An 18797-nucleotide genomic window follows, 5' to 3' on the forward strand; every position below is an offset into this window, starting at 1 on the left:
ATAGGGGTGTCAGAACCTCCTCCCCGGAGGCTAAACTGGGTAAAAGAACCCTCTTCCCCCAGGGTGTGCAAGTGGCGCTTCAGAGTTCGGACTCTGAAAAATTTGATTTTGATGACTACTATCTGGATTCTTATCCAGACTTGGAATGGGAAGCAGATGACCAATCAGACCAAGACCTTGGCTCTTTGGCTCCCCAAAACAAGGCTTCTCATTTGCAGTCACCCCCTTTTGAGCATGAGGACGAGTTGGTGGACACTGCGGGGAACCCGATTTTTAGTCCCAAGCAGATTAAACATCCCAGGTCCGGGAAACTTCTGGGCGGTGGCCATGATAGGTCGCATAATTCCACAATGCTCCTGCATCCTATCTACTTTTGCCTGATATAAATCTCCAGATGGCTCACCTGTCAGCTACACAAACAGAACTTAGACTTGTTAAAGATCCCGCATCGGATGAGCCTAACATTGTTGAGATATATGCGGTTTTGAGTACCCGGAGCGACATCTAAGGTTGAGACCTTAACTCTACCCCCCGGCGAGGCAAATTTTGGCCTTGTCGTTAAGCTGCACATAGTGCTGAATGCAGCGTATTCTGAGTGTACCAGTGTAATATACCTTGCCAAGACACAGTATATATCTAGAAAGTGATCTGCCATTTAATACTCGCTATGGAGATCCTTCATAATTTTCTGGAGGAACTGCATAAATTGCTCGCTAACCACCATGCTGATCTTGAAGAGAAGCTCCACACAGCATTTGGACACAGAGGCGCTTGCTCACTACAAGCTCTAGCCCAACCTGAGACTTTCAAGAAGGTAGATAGGAGTGATGGCACTTTGTGGCCCCAGCGTCCACTTCCTACCTTTAATATTCCATCGGGAGCAACAGAGTCTAGAGCTGTAAAATAGCGAGCATGGCATAACCCAGCGCTGATAAAAAAATGAAGTGTCCGATGTGAAGGGTTCTGCTAATCTGCCGTATGATTACCATGTCACAGTAAAAGTGATCCACACAGAGGTTCCGCGATCCTGGGAGAAAATGAGGCATAGTGTGCAAGCTTTCCCAACGCAGCAACAAGCTCGTAAATGTTTCTCTTTAAAGTTACATGCTCCTTACCTCCCTAGAGCCATGATGGGGGCACATGCTACTCTGTGTCGCAAGTCAGCCTCTGCCAGCTGAGGTGGTGGCATCTGTATCTCTGCATCTCTTAGGACCCAGGGGGCTTGCTATCCCCCTCTGTGAATTCTGGTAACTACCCCTACGCACTTTTCCAGATATGGTAGTTGGTCGCTGATGAAATAGCATGGTAAAATGTACTGAGTTTGAGACCAGGAGTAAGATAACTTTTAAGCCCGCTAACTTTCCAAACAGGCACTCTCTACTCCTCGCACAAAAACTGCTGAACATTAACACATAGACTTTAAAGCTATGCTAAGTATTGCTCATATTGATTCTCTTCTATGAATTTATATCCCACCAACTTCTTGCAATTATATATAGTTTGGCGTTAAAAACTGTTGAAACTTCACGCTAATTACAATCTATGAGTTTAACGTATAATATTTTCTATATATTCTGGCATCGTACATATTGTGAATCTCAATCTGATGCTATAGCTTCCTCTATGTTGTGTTACAGAATTTTCTTTACATTAACCCTGCTACTAATGTAGGCTGGTCCTGCAACTATAATATTAATTTGAGCTATATGGGTTTTCACACATTTGTTACCTTTTCCATGTGTGCATGCTGATCTCAATCATGGGGTAGCCTTAGGAATCTTTAGCTTTTATATCTATGACTTTAATCAATAGAAGAGGATGTTCAAATTATCATATGTTATTGGGGTTATATTTCGCTGCCTGTATTTTGATAATACCAATTAGTTAGCCAGCATAGCTCAGCCAGTATGATTAATTTTGAGCTTCAAAAGGAGTATATACTCTCTCTTATATGTTATTATATTTAAATGAACCCTCAATAGCTCTGGAGAAATTACTCCATGTCATTTAGCCTTATGGGTCCCTATATTATCAATTTAGCCCTTTCCTTTACTCGTATAACAGTGGGAATTTATAGATCCGCAGCTATATTTTCAGTCAACAGGACTTATGCTACTATCAATTATTAGTGGTATAATAAGGATGTGCACCAAATTTACTGTGTCTTCCCTGTCTCATGCGCTAACATAGTGAAGTGACCCACAATTGTTTTTTGTGAAACCCCTGCATGCCATTTTGCCTTTAAGGTTCATGTGCCTTTAATTTAATTCTCCATATTTTTTTTTTACTTATAAAACAGTGGAGATCTCCAGATCCATAGCTATATCTCAGGTTAACTGGAAATATGTTTCTACCAACTATTCATGGCATAAGTGTTTGCACTATGTTTACTGTGTCTTCCTTTTAGTTACCAGTTGTAACATAATGAAAATGTAAAATCTGAGGTGAATGTAATGGGATCCATAAGTGGTCTCTACTATTCCAGTCAACCTTCTACAAATTTTCCTTTCATGGTCTGAGGTTCAAAAGCGGCCTCCTATTTTGGTAGAGAAGGCTTAGATCATCATCATTGGCATCTATATATTATGCCTTTACATAGTACAATTGATATTACCAACCTTAGTTTATGGAGCTCATTATGTATACTGTATATTGTACCTTGTTATTGTTACTTTTTGAAAGTGATTGTACAATGCTCAATTGTTTTGTTTGTTTGCTGAAACTTTCCCTCACTAAAAATATTTAAAAAAAACCCCCCAAAAAACCCAAACATCCCAGGTCCTCTGACTGGTCCTTAGCTCCTCACCTATCCCGTTTTCTCCCCCTTAAGCGAGAGGATCCTGGTAGGGAATCTGTAACTCCTGAGTTTGACGCCAAGCTAGCCACCTTTCTAACCAGAAAAGGATCCTAGGAAGGGCATGTACAAATCTCATAGGGGAGTTCAAGACAAACTCCTTGATGTCTTGGGTCCTTTGGCCCAGATCCTCCACTTGGCGGAAAAAGTCCTCTTGTCCGGCTCTTCTTTGGATCTTTTCTCTATTTGTGAATGGGCTTTTCACACTTTATGCTTTCTAGGTAACGACAATGTGGCCCTCTCTAGCGAGCGCAGATGATCACCCCTTATGCATATCAATCCCAGACTAGCTGTCCTGGCTGTTGAAGAAGCAGGTTCAGCTGCCATGGGCCTTCTTTTTAGAGAACCTTTCTTACAAATCATGAGAAATTATGTCTCTACTTTTAGCTCCATTGATAAGATTCAGTCCTCCCTTAGGAGAGTTTTCAATCCCTCTAATCTGGTTTTTGGCAGGGCCGGCAGATTCAGGGGTCGTTTGCCCGGCCGTCAACAATTTCTGGCTCAACAGTGTCATGCAGTCGCTTAGCAGTACCCCACTTATCCTCCATGAGCCCTCTTCCCTCCTCGAGCTTGATTAGACTGGACCAGACCGGCCCCTCTCAGAGCCGCTCTGCCAGCAGGACCATCTCCCTTCCAAAGTGAGTACTTCTATTATATTCTCTCCTTCTTCCCCCTTCCCTTTGCAGGCAGACTCTCTTTTTTCCCCATATGTGGGACATGATCTCTCAAGATCCATGGATTGCACAGACAGTTTGAGGTTTCAAACTCGACTTTATCTGTCCTCCTTTTCAGATCTCTCCTCCAACCACCTCTGGACTGATACACTCAGAAGTGCAATCCCTTTATCTCCATGGTGCCACTGAGAGGGTTTCAGACTTAGACAAGGGTTTCCTCAGCAACCTTTTCCTTGTCAAGAAGAAAACAGGAGGTTTTTGTCCTGTGATCAACTTAAGAGACCTCAATCGCTTTGTGGTGTACAGTTATTTCAAGATAGAGGGTATCCACATGCTCAGGGACCTCCTCCAACCCTGAGATTGGTTCGCACATCTGGACCTGATGGATGCTTAACTCATTGTCCCTGTGTTTCCGGATCATCTAAAGTTCCTCAGATTCCTCTGGGAGGGCCAAATCTGGCAATTCACTTGCCTTCCGTTCGCCTCAGCTCTGCCCCATGGTGTTTCATCAAAATGTTGAAACCTGTGGTAGCCTCTCTCAGAGGCAAAGGCATTCACCTTATTATATACCTAGACAATATTCTCCTTATGGCGGACAACCGTCCCACTCTTCTTTGTCACTTAGACATTACCACAATCCTTCTTCAGGAGTTGGATTTGTGATCAACTCTCAGAAGTCGGCCTTAGTTCTCGATCAACAGGTGGAGTTTCTGGGCTTTCTCCTGGACTCCACCGTGGGTCTTCTCCTGCTTCCTCAGAAGATAGACAGGATCAAACTAGAGATCTAGGAGGTGCTTTCTGCTCCCATGATCTCTATTTGTTGACTTTCCAGAGTAATAGGTCTCCTCACCTCATCCATTCAGGCGATGTTCCCCGCTCCCCTTCATTACCGGGCCATGCAAAGTTTGAAACTCTGTTCCTTTCGGGAATGCCGGTGTTATCAGCAAACGATTTTCTTGACCGATGAAGTCCGTGCAGAAGTGTCCTGGTGGCTTCTGCACATGGAATCCTGGGACGGCAAGGCTATTTTGGGCTCCTCTCCAGATTTTGTGCTTTCCTCAGATGCCAGCCTTTTGGGTTGGGGAGCTGCATTCGGATCCTCAGCAACAGGAGGGTCTTGGACCCCTCAGAAAGTTTTATTGCACATCAATTGCCTTGAGCTTCTAGCGGGTTCTTTTGCCATCCGCTCTTTTTCCAATCACTTTACCGATTGCTGTATTCTCCTCCATATGGACAACAATTTCTGCGGTGCAATACATAAATCGGCTGGAAGGTACCAAATCCAAGATTTTGTCCGATTTTACCTTAGAAATTTTCAGGTTCTGTTCCTCCCACAACATCTCCCTCAGAGCCCAGTATATCCCTGGAATTTCCAATACCGTTGCCCACTGGTTCTCTCATTTTTTGCAGGGACTCCAGCAACTGGCATCTTCTTTGCTCAGTTTTCTTGGAAATCCAGAGATTCTTTGGTCCCTTTTCTGTGTATTTGCCTCCCGTACCAACCACCAATTGCCTCGTCATTTCAGCTTGCTCCCGGACCCCAGGAGGGAGGCCATGGACGCTTTTCTTTCGACCTGACCTCTGTCCGGGTCCTATGTGTGCCCTCCTTTCGTGCTCATCACGAGGACTCTCTGGATGTTCAGGAGGCTAAAAATGCTCTTTGACGGTTATTACCCTCTTTTGGCCGATACAACCTTGGTTTCCTCTCCTGTTAGAGATGGTTGTCTCTCTGACCTCTCTTGCTCCCTCAACGGCCCAATCTTCTCTCAGATTCGAGGGGCCAACCTCAACCCCTCATTCTCTAGGACCACCTTCCCCTGCTGGCTTGGCAAATTTCTGGGGATCATGGTCTTCCGAGAGCCTTTCAAGAGACGCTCAATTACTCATTAGAGACTCTTTGGCCCCTTGCACCAGAAAATGTTACACTTCTGCCTGGTTGCCATGGGTTTGTTGGTGTGAGAGCAGGGAGGCTGATCCCTTTTCGGCCCCTACTGTTCAAATTGCAAATTTCCTTTTAGAACTTTTTTTCAAAGGGAAAGCTTATCGTTCTATTAACGTAGTTCAATCTGTTATCTCTGCGGTATTGACGGTATCCCTGTGGGCCAACATCCCCTTGTGTGCCAGATTATGACGGCTATTCCCCTGAAGGTTCCTCCACTTCCTCGTTATTCCCATCTGTGGGATGTTGCTATTATCCTTTCCTTTCTACGAAGTTGGCCTTCTAATGAGGAACTCATTTTTTGTCCGGTTACTTCTACTTCCCGTACCAGGTGGGTTCACTGCTGGCTTATCTCACCGTCGGAGCTCACTCTGTCCGTGGGGCAACTGCCTCTAGGGCCTTTATGGCTGGCAGCAGTCTTCAGGACATTATAAGAGATGCAGATTGGTCTTCTTCAAACACATTTTCTCGTTTTCATTTTAAACCTATTCAACATGCTACTGAGTTTCTGCAAACTATGAAGCCTCCTGTCTAGCTGTAAAATTCAGATTATGATAACCTTGGTGACTAAATCATCTTGTTTTTATTTTAAAGACAGGAGGAGAATACCCCCCCCCCTTCTGTCCTCTCCCTTTATTTAAAAGTGAAGCTAATTGAGTTAATAGATATGTTTCATTTTGTATGTTTGTAATGTAATTCCTTGTTGTGATTGATTTTTCTCCATTTGAGATAATTTTTTATTTTTCACTGTAAATCTATGGATTGTGTTACTTCATTTTTTCTTCGGACTGGTCCCTTTTGGTTCTCTTTCCTTGATGACTTCAGTCTCTCCTGGATCCCTGGATGTTCATTGGAGTTAGTCTTATTGATGAATTTCGCTGCTTAATTTTCAAAGAAAAGAGGAAGTGTTCATATTGTGCATTTCAGTTTATTTGGTTGCTGTATGCTGATTGGTGCAGTCTTGTTACAATGTTATTTTTTTTTTTTCTGTTCAGTTTTCTTTGCTACTGTTTGGAATCAGTAAAGATTTGATGCAAAATATTTGCCTCCTGTCTTTAATAAAAGTAAGATTATTTAGTCACCAAGGTAATATTAATCTGAATTTTAGAAAAACAGAGAGTGGGGAACAGCAACCAAACAATCAGGCACGGGAGCAAGGAGTCAGCCACCCCCTCTGTATCATTAAATCTTGAAATAAAGGTACTCCAACCTTGGCAGATATCATAAACTGACCTTTATTGTACCATGGTCCACAAAATAACGTTTCAGACCCTCATTAGGTCCTTAGTCATGTCTAAGGGCCTAATGAGGGTCTGAATTTTTTTTTTTGTAGACAATGGTACAATAAAGGTCAGTTTATGATATCTGCCAAGGCTGGAGTACCCTTTTTTAAGATAATCTGAATTTTAGAGTGGGGATCTTTAACAGGAATCAATCTAGCTACAAAAACATCTGAAGGGAACGAGCAGCTGCTTACTTCAGTATTTGGATCCTCACAAAGGATCTAAATGCACATACCTACATCCACACCACTGCTAACCCATCCAAATGCATCTTTTAGGTAATCAGGATGGCCAGACTTTGGACTGTTTTTCTATAGCCGTATGGGAGTTTTAGAGCTTTCCCAAGGATAATTTAAAATATATTTATTTCTCTTGTTTGTTAAATATCCAGTTTTATTTGGCAGCAAACTGTAAACAAGATGGCGGATACTAGCTTTCATGCAAGACTTGTAATAACTTTTAATAAAGGATTTTTACAGAACCCTGTTGCTTTGCTTCTTTCAAAGAGACCCTTAAACGCAACTGTGCAATCGTGAACAGGTTTTTATAGGGGGGTGAGCCTCCATGCACGCTAAGTCAAAACTCATTCACGAGAGTGCATATATTATTGAATTTTTAATCTAGTACAAGAATTTATAACTGAGTTTAATAATATAACAAATGAGTTTTAACTCAGCCAGTGCAAGAAAGAAATACAATCAAATATGAAAAATTAAATCAGGTAATTTATCAATGTTGTTATCTTGAAATGCCTATATAAATATGTCCATCCTGCCAAGATACATATGGCATTCATATGGATACTGAATGTTGAGGCTGTCTTTTGATGACAATAGATGAATGTCACACATGCAAATGAACTATGAGGTTACATGAATAGAGCTTTGCTGCAACCTTAAGAAGTGTGAATAGACTATTGTATGTGTCAGTTTCAGGAGACCTACCAGTTTATATTTGGAAAACCGGCATTTTAAGGGACAGTCTAGTCAAACAAACTTTCATGATTCAGATAGGGCATACAATTTTAAACAACTTTCCAATTTACTATCATCATCAAATTTGCTTTGTTCTCTTAGTATTCTTTGTTGAAAGCTAAAAATAGGCATTTGATAATTTCTAAACCCTTGTAGGCCGCCTCTTATCTCAGTGCATTTTGGCAGTTTTTCACAGCTAGACAGTGCTAGTTCATGAGTCAGCACTGATTAGCTAACATACATGTCTGTCAAAAGAACTGAAATAAGGGGGCCGTTTGGAGAGGCTTAGATACAAGGTAAAAAATATATCAATATAAGTTTGTTGGTTATGCAAAACTGTGGAATGGGTAATAAAGGGATTATCTATGTTTTTAAACAATAACAATTCTGGAGTAAACAGTCCTTTTAACACTTGAAAAGTCCTCTTCATGAGCTTTTCTATTAAATCCTGCCACCACAAAAACGTTTTAAAAAAATGATGCAATATAGCATTGTGATCACTTGATAAACTTGTCTCTAAATACACAGCCAGATTACGAGTTTTGAGCGCTATAGGAAAATTACCGACCGCAGCATTTTCGTCGGTATTTCACCTCCCTATAGCGCTGGTATTATGAGTTTAAAAAAAGCCGGCATTTGCAGGCGATATGGCTGCGTTGAGCTCCATACCGCACACAAATACCAGCGCTGCTTTGAGCTGCTGTTACATGCTCGTGCACGATTTCCCCATAGACAACAATGGGGAGAGCCAGCTAAAAAAAAGCCTAACACTTGCAATCACGGAGCGAAAATCTCCGTAACACAGCCCCATTGATGTCTATGGGGAAATATTTTTTTATGTTTAAAACTAACACCCTAACATAAACCCTGAGTCTAAACACCCCTAATCTGCTGCCCCCAACAACGACGCCACCTACATTACAGTTACTAACCCCTAATCTGCCGTCCCCAATATCGCCGCAACCTACATTACTGTTATTAAATCCAAATCTGCCGTCCCCAATGTCGCCACAACCTACATTACTCTTATTAACCCCTAATCTGCCGCCGCAACCTAACCACACTTATTAACCCTAATCTGCTGCCTCCAATGTCGCCACCACTATAAGTTATTAACCCCTAAACCTAACCCTAAATCTAACCCTAACGTAACCCTAATCCTAACACCCACTAACTTTAACATAATTAAAATAATTCCATATAAATATTACAATATCTAAATTATTCCTATTTAAAAATAAAAACTAAGCTAGCTACAATATAACTAACTAATAGTTACATTGTATCTATCTTATGTTTTATTTTTATTTCACAGGTAAGTTTGTATTTTTTTTTAACTAGGTAGACTAGTTATTAAATCGTTATTAACGATTTAATAACTACCTAGTTAAAATAAATTCAAATTTACCTGTAAAATAAAACCTAACCTGTCTTACAGTGAAACCTAACATTACACTAAAATTAAATTAATTACATTAATCAAATACAATTAACTAAATTACAAAAAAAAATTAATTATCAAATATTTAAACTAATTACTCTTAATCGAATAGCCCTATTAAAATAAAAAAAAAAACCAAAATAATAAAATCCCTAACCTAAACTAAACTGCCAATAGCCCTTAAAAGGGCCTTTTGCGGGGCATTGCCCCAAAGATATCAGCTCTTTTACCTGGCAAATAAAAATACAAACATCCCCCCCAACAGTAAAACCCACCACCCACACAACCAACCCCTCCAAATAAAATTCTATCTAAAAAACCTAAGCTACCCATTGCCCTGAAAAGGGCATTTGTATGGGCATTGCCCTTAAAAGGGCATTCAGCTCTTTTACATGCCCAAACCCAAAACTAAAACCCACCCAATAAACCCTTAATAAAACCTAACACTAACTCCTGAAGATCCAGTTACAGTTTTGGAAGACCGGACATCCATCTTCATCCAGCCGGCGAAGTCCTCATCCACGCAGCAAGAAGTCCTCAATAAAGCCGGGAGAAGTCTTCATCCAAGCGGCAAGAAGTCATCATCCAGGCGGGCAGAAGTCTTCATCCAGACGGCCTCTTCTATCTTCATCCTTCCAGCGCGGAGCGGGTCCTTCTTCAAGACATCCGGTGCGGAGCATCCTCTTCATATGGTCCCAGCCGTACACTGAAGGTTCCCTTTAAGGGACGTCATCCAAGATGGCGTCCCTTGAATTCTGATTGGCTGATAGAATTCTATCAGCCAATAGGAATTAAAGGGTACAAAATCCTATTGGCTGATGCAATCAGCCAATAGGATTGAGCTTCAATCCTTTTGGCTGACCCAATCAGCCAATGGGATTGAGCTTGCATTCAATTGGCTGTTCCAATCAGTCAATGGAATGCGAGCTCAATCCTATTGGCTGATTGGGTCAGCCAAAAGGATTGAAGCTCAATCCTATTGGCTGATTGCATCAGCCAATATGATTTTTTACCCTTTAATTCCTATTGGCTGATAATCGGAATTCAAGGGACGCCATCTTGGATGACGTCCCTTAAAGGGAACCTACAGTTTACGGCTGGGACCGTATGAAGAGGATGCTCTGTGCCGGATGTCTTGAAGATGGACCCGCTCCGCGCAGGAAGGATGAAGATAGAACAAGCCGTCTGGATGAAGACTTCTGCCAGCCTGGATAATGACTTCTTGCCGCTTGGATGAAGACTACTCCCGGCTTCGTTGAGGACTTCTTGCCGCGTGGATGAGGACTTCACCGGCTGGAAGAGGATGGATGTCCGGTCTTCCAAAACTGTAAGTGGATCTTCGGGGGTTAGTGTTAGGTTTTATTAAGGGTTTATTGAGTGGGTTTTATTTTTAGATTAGGGCATGTTAAAGAGCTGAATGCCCTTTTAAGGGCAATGCCCATACAAATGCCCTTTTCAGGGCAATGGGTAGCTTAGGTTTTTTAGATAGAATTTTATTTGGGGGGTTAGTTGTGTGGGTGGTTGGTTTTACTGTTGGGGGGGGATGTTTGTATTTTTATTTACCAGGTAAAAGAACTGATATCTTTGAGGCAATGCCCCGCAAAAGGCCCTTTTAAGGGCTATTGGCAGTTTAGTTTAGGCTAGGGGTTTTATTATTTTGGGGGGCTTTTTTATTTTGATAGGGCTATTAGATTAGGAGTAATTAGTTTAAATATTTGATCATTTCGTTTTTTATTTTGTGTAATTTAGTGTTTATTTTTTTTTGTAATTTAGTTAATTGTATTTGATTAATGCAATTTATTTAATTTTAGTGTAATGTTAGGTTTTACTGTAAGACAGGTTAGGTTTTATTTTACAGGTAAATTTGTATTTTAACTAGGTAGTTAGTAAATAGTTAATAACTATTTACTAACTAATCTACCTAGTGAAAATAAATACAATCTTACCTGTGAAATAAAAATAAAACATAAGCTATATACAATGTAACTATTAGTTATATTGTAGCTAGCTTAGGTTTTATTTTACAGGTAAGTATTTATTTAGTTTTAAATTGGAATAATTTAGGAATTAATTGTAATATTTATTTAGAATTATTTTAATTATGTTAATGTTAGTGGGTGTTAGATTTAGGGGTTAATAACTTTAGTATAGCAGCGGCAGCGACATTGGGGGCAGCAGATTAGGGGTTAATAAGTGTAGTTAAGTTGCAGCAATTTTGGGGCAGCAGATTAGGGGTTAATAACAGTAATGTAGGTTGCGGTGATGTTAGGGACAGATTAGGGGTTAATAAATGTATGTGGGTGGCGACGACATTGGCGGCAGCAGATTAGGGGTTAATAATATTTAACTAGTGTTTGCGATGCGGGAGTGCGGCGGTTTAAGGGTTAATAGGTAGTTTATGGGTGTTCAGTGTACTTTGTAACACTTTAGTTATGAGCTTTATGGTACAGCTTTATAACGTAAAACTCATAACTACTGACTTTGGATGGCGGTACGGATCTTGTAGTTATAGGCTGTTCCGCTCACTTTTTGGCCTCCCAGGCAAAACTCATAATACCGGCGCTGTGGAAGTCCCATTGAAAAAGGACTTTTTAAAAAGTGCGGTACTTACGTTGTGTGACGGCCAAAAAGGTGTGTGGTACAGCTATACCTACAACACCTGTAATACCAGCGGTAATGAAAAAGAGCCATAACGATGCCTTTTTCACTCATAATGCACAACTCGTAATCTAGCTTTGTTAGTAAGCAAAAGGCATTTTCAGTAACTGACAGGTGCACATTAACATTCAGGAGAAATTGTGTCTATGATGCTCAAAGTTATACTCTGACTTGCACGCTTCTAACTATAATGATAGAATGATAGATACACAGCATTTGATTCGCCCGGTCACAGAGTCAGTCAGGACTTGAAGAGGGTGCTTGACAGGTGCACTAAGCAAGGTTCCGAACTTGCAGCAGGCATCTGCCAATAAGCCAGGCTCAGGATTTGCACATTTTATATAGTCATTTGTTGAGTTGGGGTGATAAATTATACAAGGTGCTTGCCCAATTTATTACATCAGGGGTACAGAGACAAGCTCAGGACTTACATTTGTTTTTTCCTAGTGGAAAAGTCCAACAACAAAAAAAAGGTGTGGGAACTCACCAAGACTTCCCCTCACAGTTAATATTGTTTACATACACACACACTTTATTTATATGTATATAATCTATTCACTCTGGTTAATGAAAGCAAATTAAAACCAATGAAGGGTTGAATGGATGCCTAGTTTGGGCCTAAGGATGGACACCCGTGGTAACATTTTTACATGGCAGGGGTAACATTTTTATTTGTAATTTAAAATTCAACTGATACTGAGAAGCCAGACACACACTTTTTAGCACATATGGAGGGTCATTTGTATATAGATGATGTTGAATAATCCAAAAAGCTAAGAGCCAAAGTAAAATTTTAGGAGCTGTTACTCCCTGCCTCTCAGGATGTGTAAGGCTCTGTAATGCAAACATCTGATATCATGGTCTTGATAAGGGGTTTGTGTTTGCCCTCACTCTGCAGTAAAAAACATTGATAACTTAATTTAATGTAAAATGATGGTCACAAGGCATCTGAATTTTCTTTTCTTTTACTATTAACACGTATACCAAATAAAGGTGAAGCAAGTAACAGAGGGAGCACGAGGGCATAGTAACATTGAAAGCAAAAAAGGTCACCTTGCACTTTGGGATGAAACTGGTAAGGTTGAATCTGCAGAAAATACATTATCTTGCATGTCAGCATTCGGCAGAGAATCTGGCCTGCTGATCATAAATCAATAGACATACAGACACCAACATAGATAAACAGACTGCACATACCATTGGTGTAAAAAATAAAGTAATTGAGCTTATCCAACTTCAAGATGTTTCACAAAAACCTTTAATTGCAAGGACTATTTTCTGTTCTCTGTCCAGGGGGAACTTAGTTCCTCCTGCAAAAATAGTTTAGGAACTCCGTTCCCATGTGTTCCCCCTGGACTTGACCCCTGCTTTTCCCCAATTTGTAAAGTCTGGATTAGGGTCGGGCAGAACGTGTTCACAAGCTTGACTTTTTTATGTTTAATTAGTGGCAGAGTTGGGTTCAGTACTTGCACATGGTATTGCCCATGAAGTTGGGCTTAGGGTTTGCAAGTAGCGCTTGTCCATGTTATCAAGTCAGGTGTGGAGTTGGGTTTAGGATTTGCAAGTAGCGCTTTCCCAAGTCTTCAAGTCAGGTGTAGAGTTGGGTTAAGGACTTGCAAGTAGCGCTTGCCCATGTTATCAAGTCAGGTGTGGAGTTTGGTTTAGGATTTGCAAGGGGCACTTGACCATGTTATCAAGTCAGGTGTGGAGATGGGTTTAGGATTTGCGCAGGGTGCTTGACCATTCCATCAACTCAAATGCATTATTGGGTTCAGAACTTGCACTGGGTGTGTGCCATTTTTCATGTCAGATGAAGATGATGATGGGTTTAGGACTTGTACTGGTTGATAATATCACATCATGCGATGAGTTGGGCTTAGGACTTGAAATTTGAATACAGTAGAGCTTACACTTTTTAATATATCAGACTCATGCTATTTGCTGTTCTCTTCTTTTTGAGAATACCAGACACAGAAAGCCAGAACTCATTGCTTAGCATATTACTTCTGGTACTTCTGTTTAAACCCAGGACCTATACACGATGTATGCCCTTTCAAGCTAAACGCCAAAATAATGTCACAAGCTGGAAACATGTCGGCTAAACCAAGACGTATTCCCTGGCTAAGTTTGCTGCACGCTAATAGCTTTACACCCAGGTACTCACATTCCGTTATTTGACCATCAACTCCTAAAAAGAGCGCGTATGTCCTGCATATCACACACACTCGTCTCTTTCCAGTGGTGGGCGGGGACCGTAGTGTGTGCGCGTAGCATGTGTGCTCGCGCGCCGCTGACGTCAAACCCAGAGCTGGCTGGTTTGTATTTCGGTTCCCGTAGCTGTCAGTAGGCGGCGGAGTCTTGAGCCAGTGGGACGGGGATACGCAGGGGGGGGGACACCGGTGGCTGCTGTGAATGTGCATAAGCTTAGAGCTTCCCCGTTACGTGATCAAACTGAGCTAAGCGCTGAGACGAGAGAGAGCAGCAGCTTGGATGAAAGTTTGTTCGGATTTCGGTCCAGGGTAAGTCAGGCCCGTTCCCGTGACACCGCTGGTACACCACAGGGTTAATGCGCGCTGCCCATTGTATGCTTTTTGGGCCTCTTTGTTATCATACAGTGTATGACACAGCTCACTCACCTACCTGACACACAGTATACACACCTGGATGTCGCATTTTCACTTCACCTACCTGCTGCCTCTCACTGAATGTTCACAGTGCACTCATCTGACTCTCATACATGACTGGCTGTCACATTGCTCCCTAACCTGTGGGTCGTATAGTGCACCCACCTAAATGTTAACATCTTCCACTCACATCCGTATTTCACAGTGCACTCACATGACTGGCTGTCTCTTTGTTCCTAAATCTGTAGGTGACATAGCCCACATGCATCTTCCACTCACTTTATTGTCAGACAGTAAACTCACCTGAATGGCTGTCACATTGTTCCCAAACAATGTCATGTAGTAAATGCACATCTTGCCCCCAACCTGCCTGTTACATCTTGCTGTCACCTCAGTGTCATCGACTGCACTCCTGTGAATGTCACACAGTGCTCTCACACCCCCCTGTCTGTTTTATCTTCCACTCACCTCAGTGTCTCACAGTGCTGTCACATTGTTCCCATTCCTGATTGACTCAGAGCTATGCTGTGCACTTACAGCACACTACTACAAATGTCACACTATGCACCATTCACCTGACTATCACACTCCCCTACCTGTTACAGTGCACTCACCTGGCTGTCTTGCATTTGTACTATACATGCACCTAGAATACCTAGTACATCTGGCCTTTACTCCACTGTCACACATACTATCTTTACTGGTCTCTTGCATTATGTACTGAGTTTGCACTTTTATTTCACATTGAGTACTTCGATGAATGTTACAGCTTGCACTTAAAGGGACACTGAACCCAATTTTTTTCTTTTGTGATTCAGATAGAGCATGCAATTTTAAACCACTTTCTAATTTACTCATCAATTTTTCTTCGTTCTCTTGCTTTCTTTATTTGAAAAAGAAGACATCTAAGCTATTTTTTTTGGTTCAGACCATGGAAAGCACTTGTTTATTGGTAGGTGAATTTATTCACCAATCAGCAAGAACAACACAGTGTGTTCACTAAAAATGGGCCGGCATCTAAACTTACATTCTTGCATTTCAAATAAAGATACCAAGATAATGAAAAGAATTTGATAATATGAGTAAATTAGAAAGTTGCTTAAAATTGCATGCTCTATGTGAATCATGATAGAAAAAAAATTGGGTTCTGTGTCCCTTTTAAAGGGACACTGAACCCAATTTTTTTCTTTTGTAATTCAGAAAGAGCATGCAATTTTAAGCAACTTTCTAAGTTACTCCTATTATCCATTTCTCTTCTTTCTCTTGCTATCATTATTTAAAAAAAGAAGGCATCTGAGCTTTTTTTTGGTTTCAGGACTCTGGACAGCACTTTTTTATTGGTGGATGAATGTATCCACCAATCAGAAAGGACAACCCAGGTTGTTCACCAAAAATGGGCCGGCATCTAAACTTACATTCTTGCATTTCAAATAAAGATACCAAGAGAATGAAGAAAATTTGATAATAGGAGTAAATTAGAAAGTTGCTTAAAATTTCCTGCTGAATCTGAATCACAAAAGAATTTTTTTGGGTACAGTGTCCCTTTAACTGTGCTCTCTCACCATTCACTCATATGGACACTTTCTTGGTTGTTCTTCCATTCACTCAATTGATATGGGTACGTCACTGTGTATTTATCTTTTTCACTTCCCTGCCTGGGATACTGGGTACATCTCACTTATTACTCACCTGCCTGCTACCCCGCCGCAGTCTTTTAATAATTCACATGGTGCGTGTATTGCTTGGCAGGTGTGTGAGATGTTGCTGTAGTTGTGAGCAAGTCAGTGTTTCTCATGGATTCTGGAGCTCTTTGTTCTGTAATGTGTCCTTCTGCAGTACTGGGCTAAGGGTATAGATATGAGACTTGTAACATGTATCATCCTCTGCAAATAAGGATTCACCCCATAGACTGCTGTTTCATAGATGCAATTTAATTGTGAGCTCACGGGTTTGCGATCCTAAGCACATTTTGCACAAATGATCTTGGGTTAAAAATCCTAGTGAACTTGGAGTGCTAAAATGTTACTACTTTCACCTTTTTTGCTTATCTAATAATGCTTCATTATTCTATACTTAGGTTTAGACCATTTGGGCTCTTATAAAAGCTAACTGGTTTATCAAAGAATTTGTTTTACAAGCCACGTTTGACGTTCATTGCATTGGCGATTTGCTGTGTTTAAAAATAATTGTATTAGAAGTAACTTTATTGGAGCCCAGGATACAAACTATTTCTATGTGCTAAGTAGTTTTGGCAGAATCTTATACAAATTATACCCCAGATTGCATAGATTTCAGACAAATGAATGTTGTAACTGTCTCACAAAGTGATAAATCATCACATTAAAAATAGCCACTCAGTGAATTCAAGTCTATCCATTCATTAATTGGCTTGTTCTAGATCAAATATTTTAATAAAATAAAGGAGAAAAATAATAAAATCAACTTTATTTAGCAAGTATGTCATAAACCATAATCAGATATATTTCTAAAAATGACTGCGTATGTAAATGATATAACACTGTGAAATGCATTTTTTATGTATAAACTCTTGATCTCAGATTTTCTCCAGTTTATACACTAATGAGTTTTGGATTATATTTTTACATAAACTGGTCAAACATTTCTATAGCTATCATAAAAACTGAAGGCACCAAGTTGTGTAATCAAATTTCTTTTTTTGTATAATTTTTCTTGACTTAAAGGGACTCTGAACCAAATTTTTTTATTTCATGAATCAAATAGAGCATGACATTTTGAGCAACTTTCTAATTTACTCCTATTATCAATTTTTCTTTATTTTGTTATCTTTATTTTAAAAGCAGGAATGTAAATCTTAGCAGCCAGCTCATTTTAGGTTCAGCACCATGGATAGCGCTTGCTTATTGGAGGCTTACATCTACCCACCAATAAGCAAGCGTAACCCAGGTTCTCAACCAAAAATGGGCCGGCTCCTATGAATCACATTCCTGCTTTTTAAATAAAGATAGCAAGAGAACGAAGAAAAATTGATAATAGGAGTAAATTAGAAAGTTACTTAAAATGTCATGCTCTATCTGAATCATGAAAGAAAAAAATGTGGGTTCAGTGTCACTTTAATATACTTATGGCTTCATCAGTGCAGCATTTATTTGTATGAGTTGCGTTGAGAAACTATTTTCTTTGTGTGGATTTTTAGGAGTTCTACTATTGTGCTTTGTGAAATTATCCTTTTGTTAGTTTAAAAATGGACAGTAAAATAAAAATTAAGCTTCATTAGACTGGATAGAGCATACAATTTAAACAAGTTTCCAATTTTACTTCTGTTATCAGTTTTGCTAAGTTTTCATGGCGTCCTTTGTGAAAGGGATATGAAACCCTCATTTGTTTCATGATTCAGATAGTGCATGCAATTTTAAGCAACTTTCTAATTTACTCCTATTATAAATTTTTCTTCGTTCTTTTGGTATCTTTTTTGATAAACCTGGAATGTAAGCTTAAATAGGAGCTGGCAAATTTTTGGTTTAGCACCCTGGGTAGCGCTTCCTGATTGGTGGCTACATTTAGATACCAATCAGCAAGCGCTACCTAGGTTCTGAACCAAAAATGGGCCGGCTCGCTCCTAAGCTTACATTCCAGCTTTTTAAATAAAGATAACAAGAGAACAAAGAAAATTGGTAATAGGAGTAAATTAGAGTATTCAATTTCAAGCAACTTTCTATCTGAATCCTGAAAAAGAAAAAAAAAAAAAAATTGGGTTTCATATCCCTTTTTAAAGAGTAATTCTAGGAAATCTCAGGACGTGCACATGTCTAGCTATCTGGCAGCAGTGTTGCAATAATGTTAATAGCAATTTTATACATAGTTGCTAATGTCTGCTATAGTATACTAAAGACGTGCACACTACTAAGCTCCTATTGGCCTGTTTAGGTTTACTCTTCAACAAAGGATAAGAGAACAAAGAAAAATTGACATTAGAAGCAAACTGGAAATTTGTTTAAAATGTTGTGCTCTAACCCATTCATTTTGACTTTACTGTCTCTAAGCTTGTAAGTTTTTGCATTTCACTTTTCATCACCTGTAACATTGGATTTATTAAAAGTTTTGGGCACACAGTATCTCCAATCAATCTTTTTCACGTCTTTTGCTTTCTTCTATGGGAATGTGCTGCATCTCTCTTTGGCTGCAGAAGGTTTAAAACTAAGTAAAAACTAAAATAAGCAGTAACTGGTCACTTTGAATCAGTAGAATTTTTTTCCCCTACTCATATTTGAATGCCTTTATCATGCTGTAATAGTGCTAATTGTGAAATAATACACATAGTATATGCATGAATGCCAGTATCTTCTACACATGCTCTTTTTGTTCTTTTAA

General features: G+C 40.0%; 1 protein-coding gene across 1 annotated transcript in view; it reads left to right on the top strand.

The window, feature by feature from the left end:
- Positions 1-14130: 14130 nt before the first annotated feature.
- GRAMD4 (GRAM domain containing 4) overlaps positions 14131-18797 on the top strand; it is an 837450-nt gene continuing 832783 nt past the window's right edge. Inside the window, exon 1 of the mRNA XM_053716614.1 lies at positions 14131-14342. Coding sequence (XP_053572589.1) covers positions 14314-14342 — 29 coding nt within the window. The 5' untranslated portion in view covers positions 14131-14313. The remainder of the gene's footprint in view (positions 14343-18797) is intronic.

Source organism: Bombina bombina, chromosome 6 (assembly GCF_027579735.1).
Source record: "Bombina bombina isolate aBomBom1 chromosome 6, aBomBom1.pri, whole genome shotgun sequence".
Taxonomy (NCBI): Eukaryota; Metazoa; Chordata; class Amphibia; order Anura; family Bombinatoridae; genus Bombina; species Bombina bombina.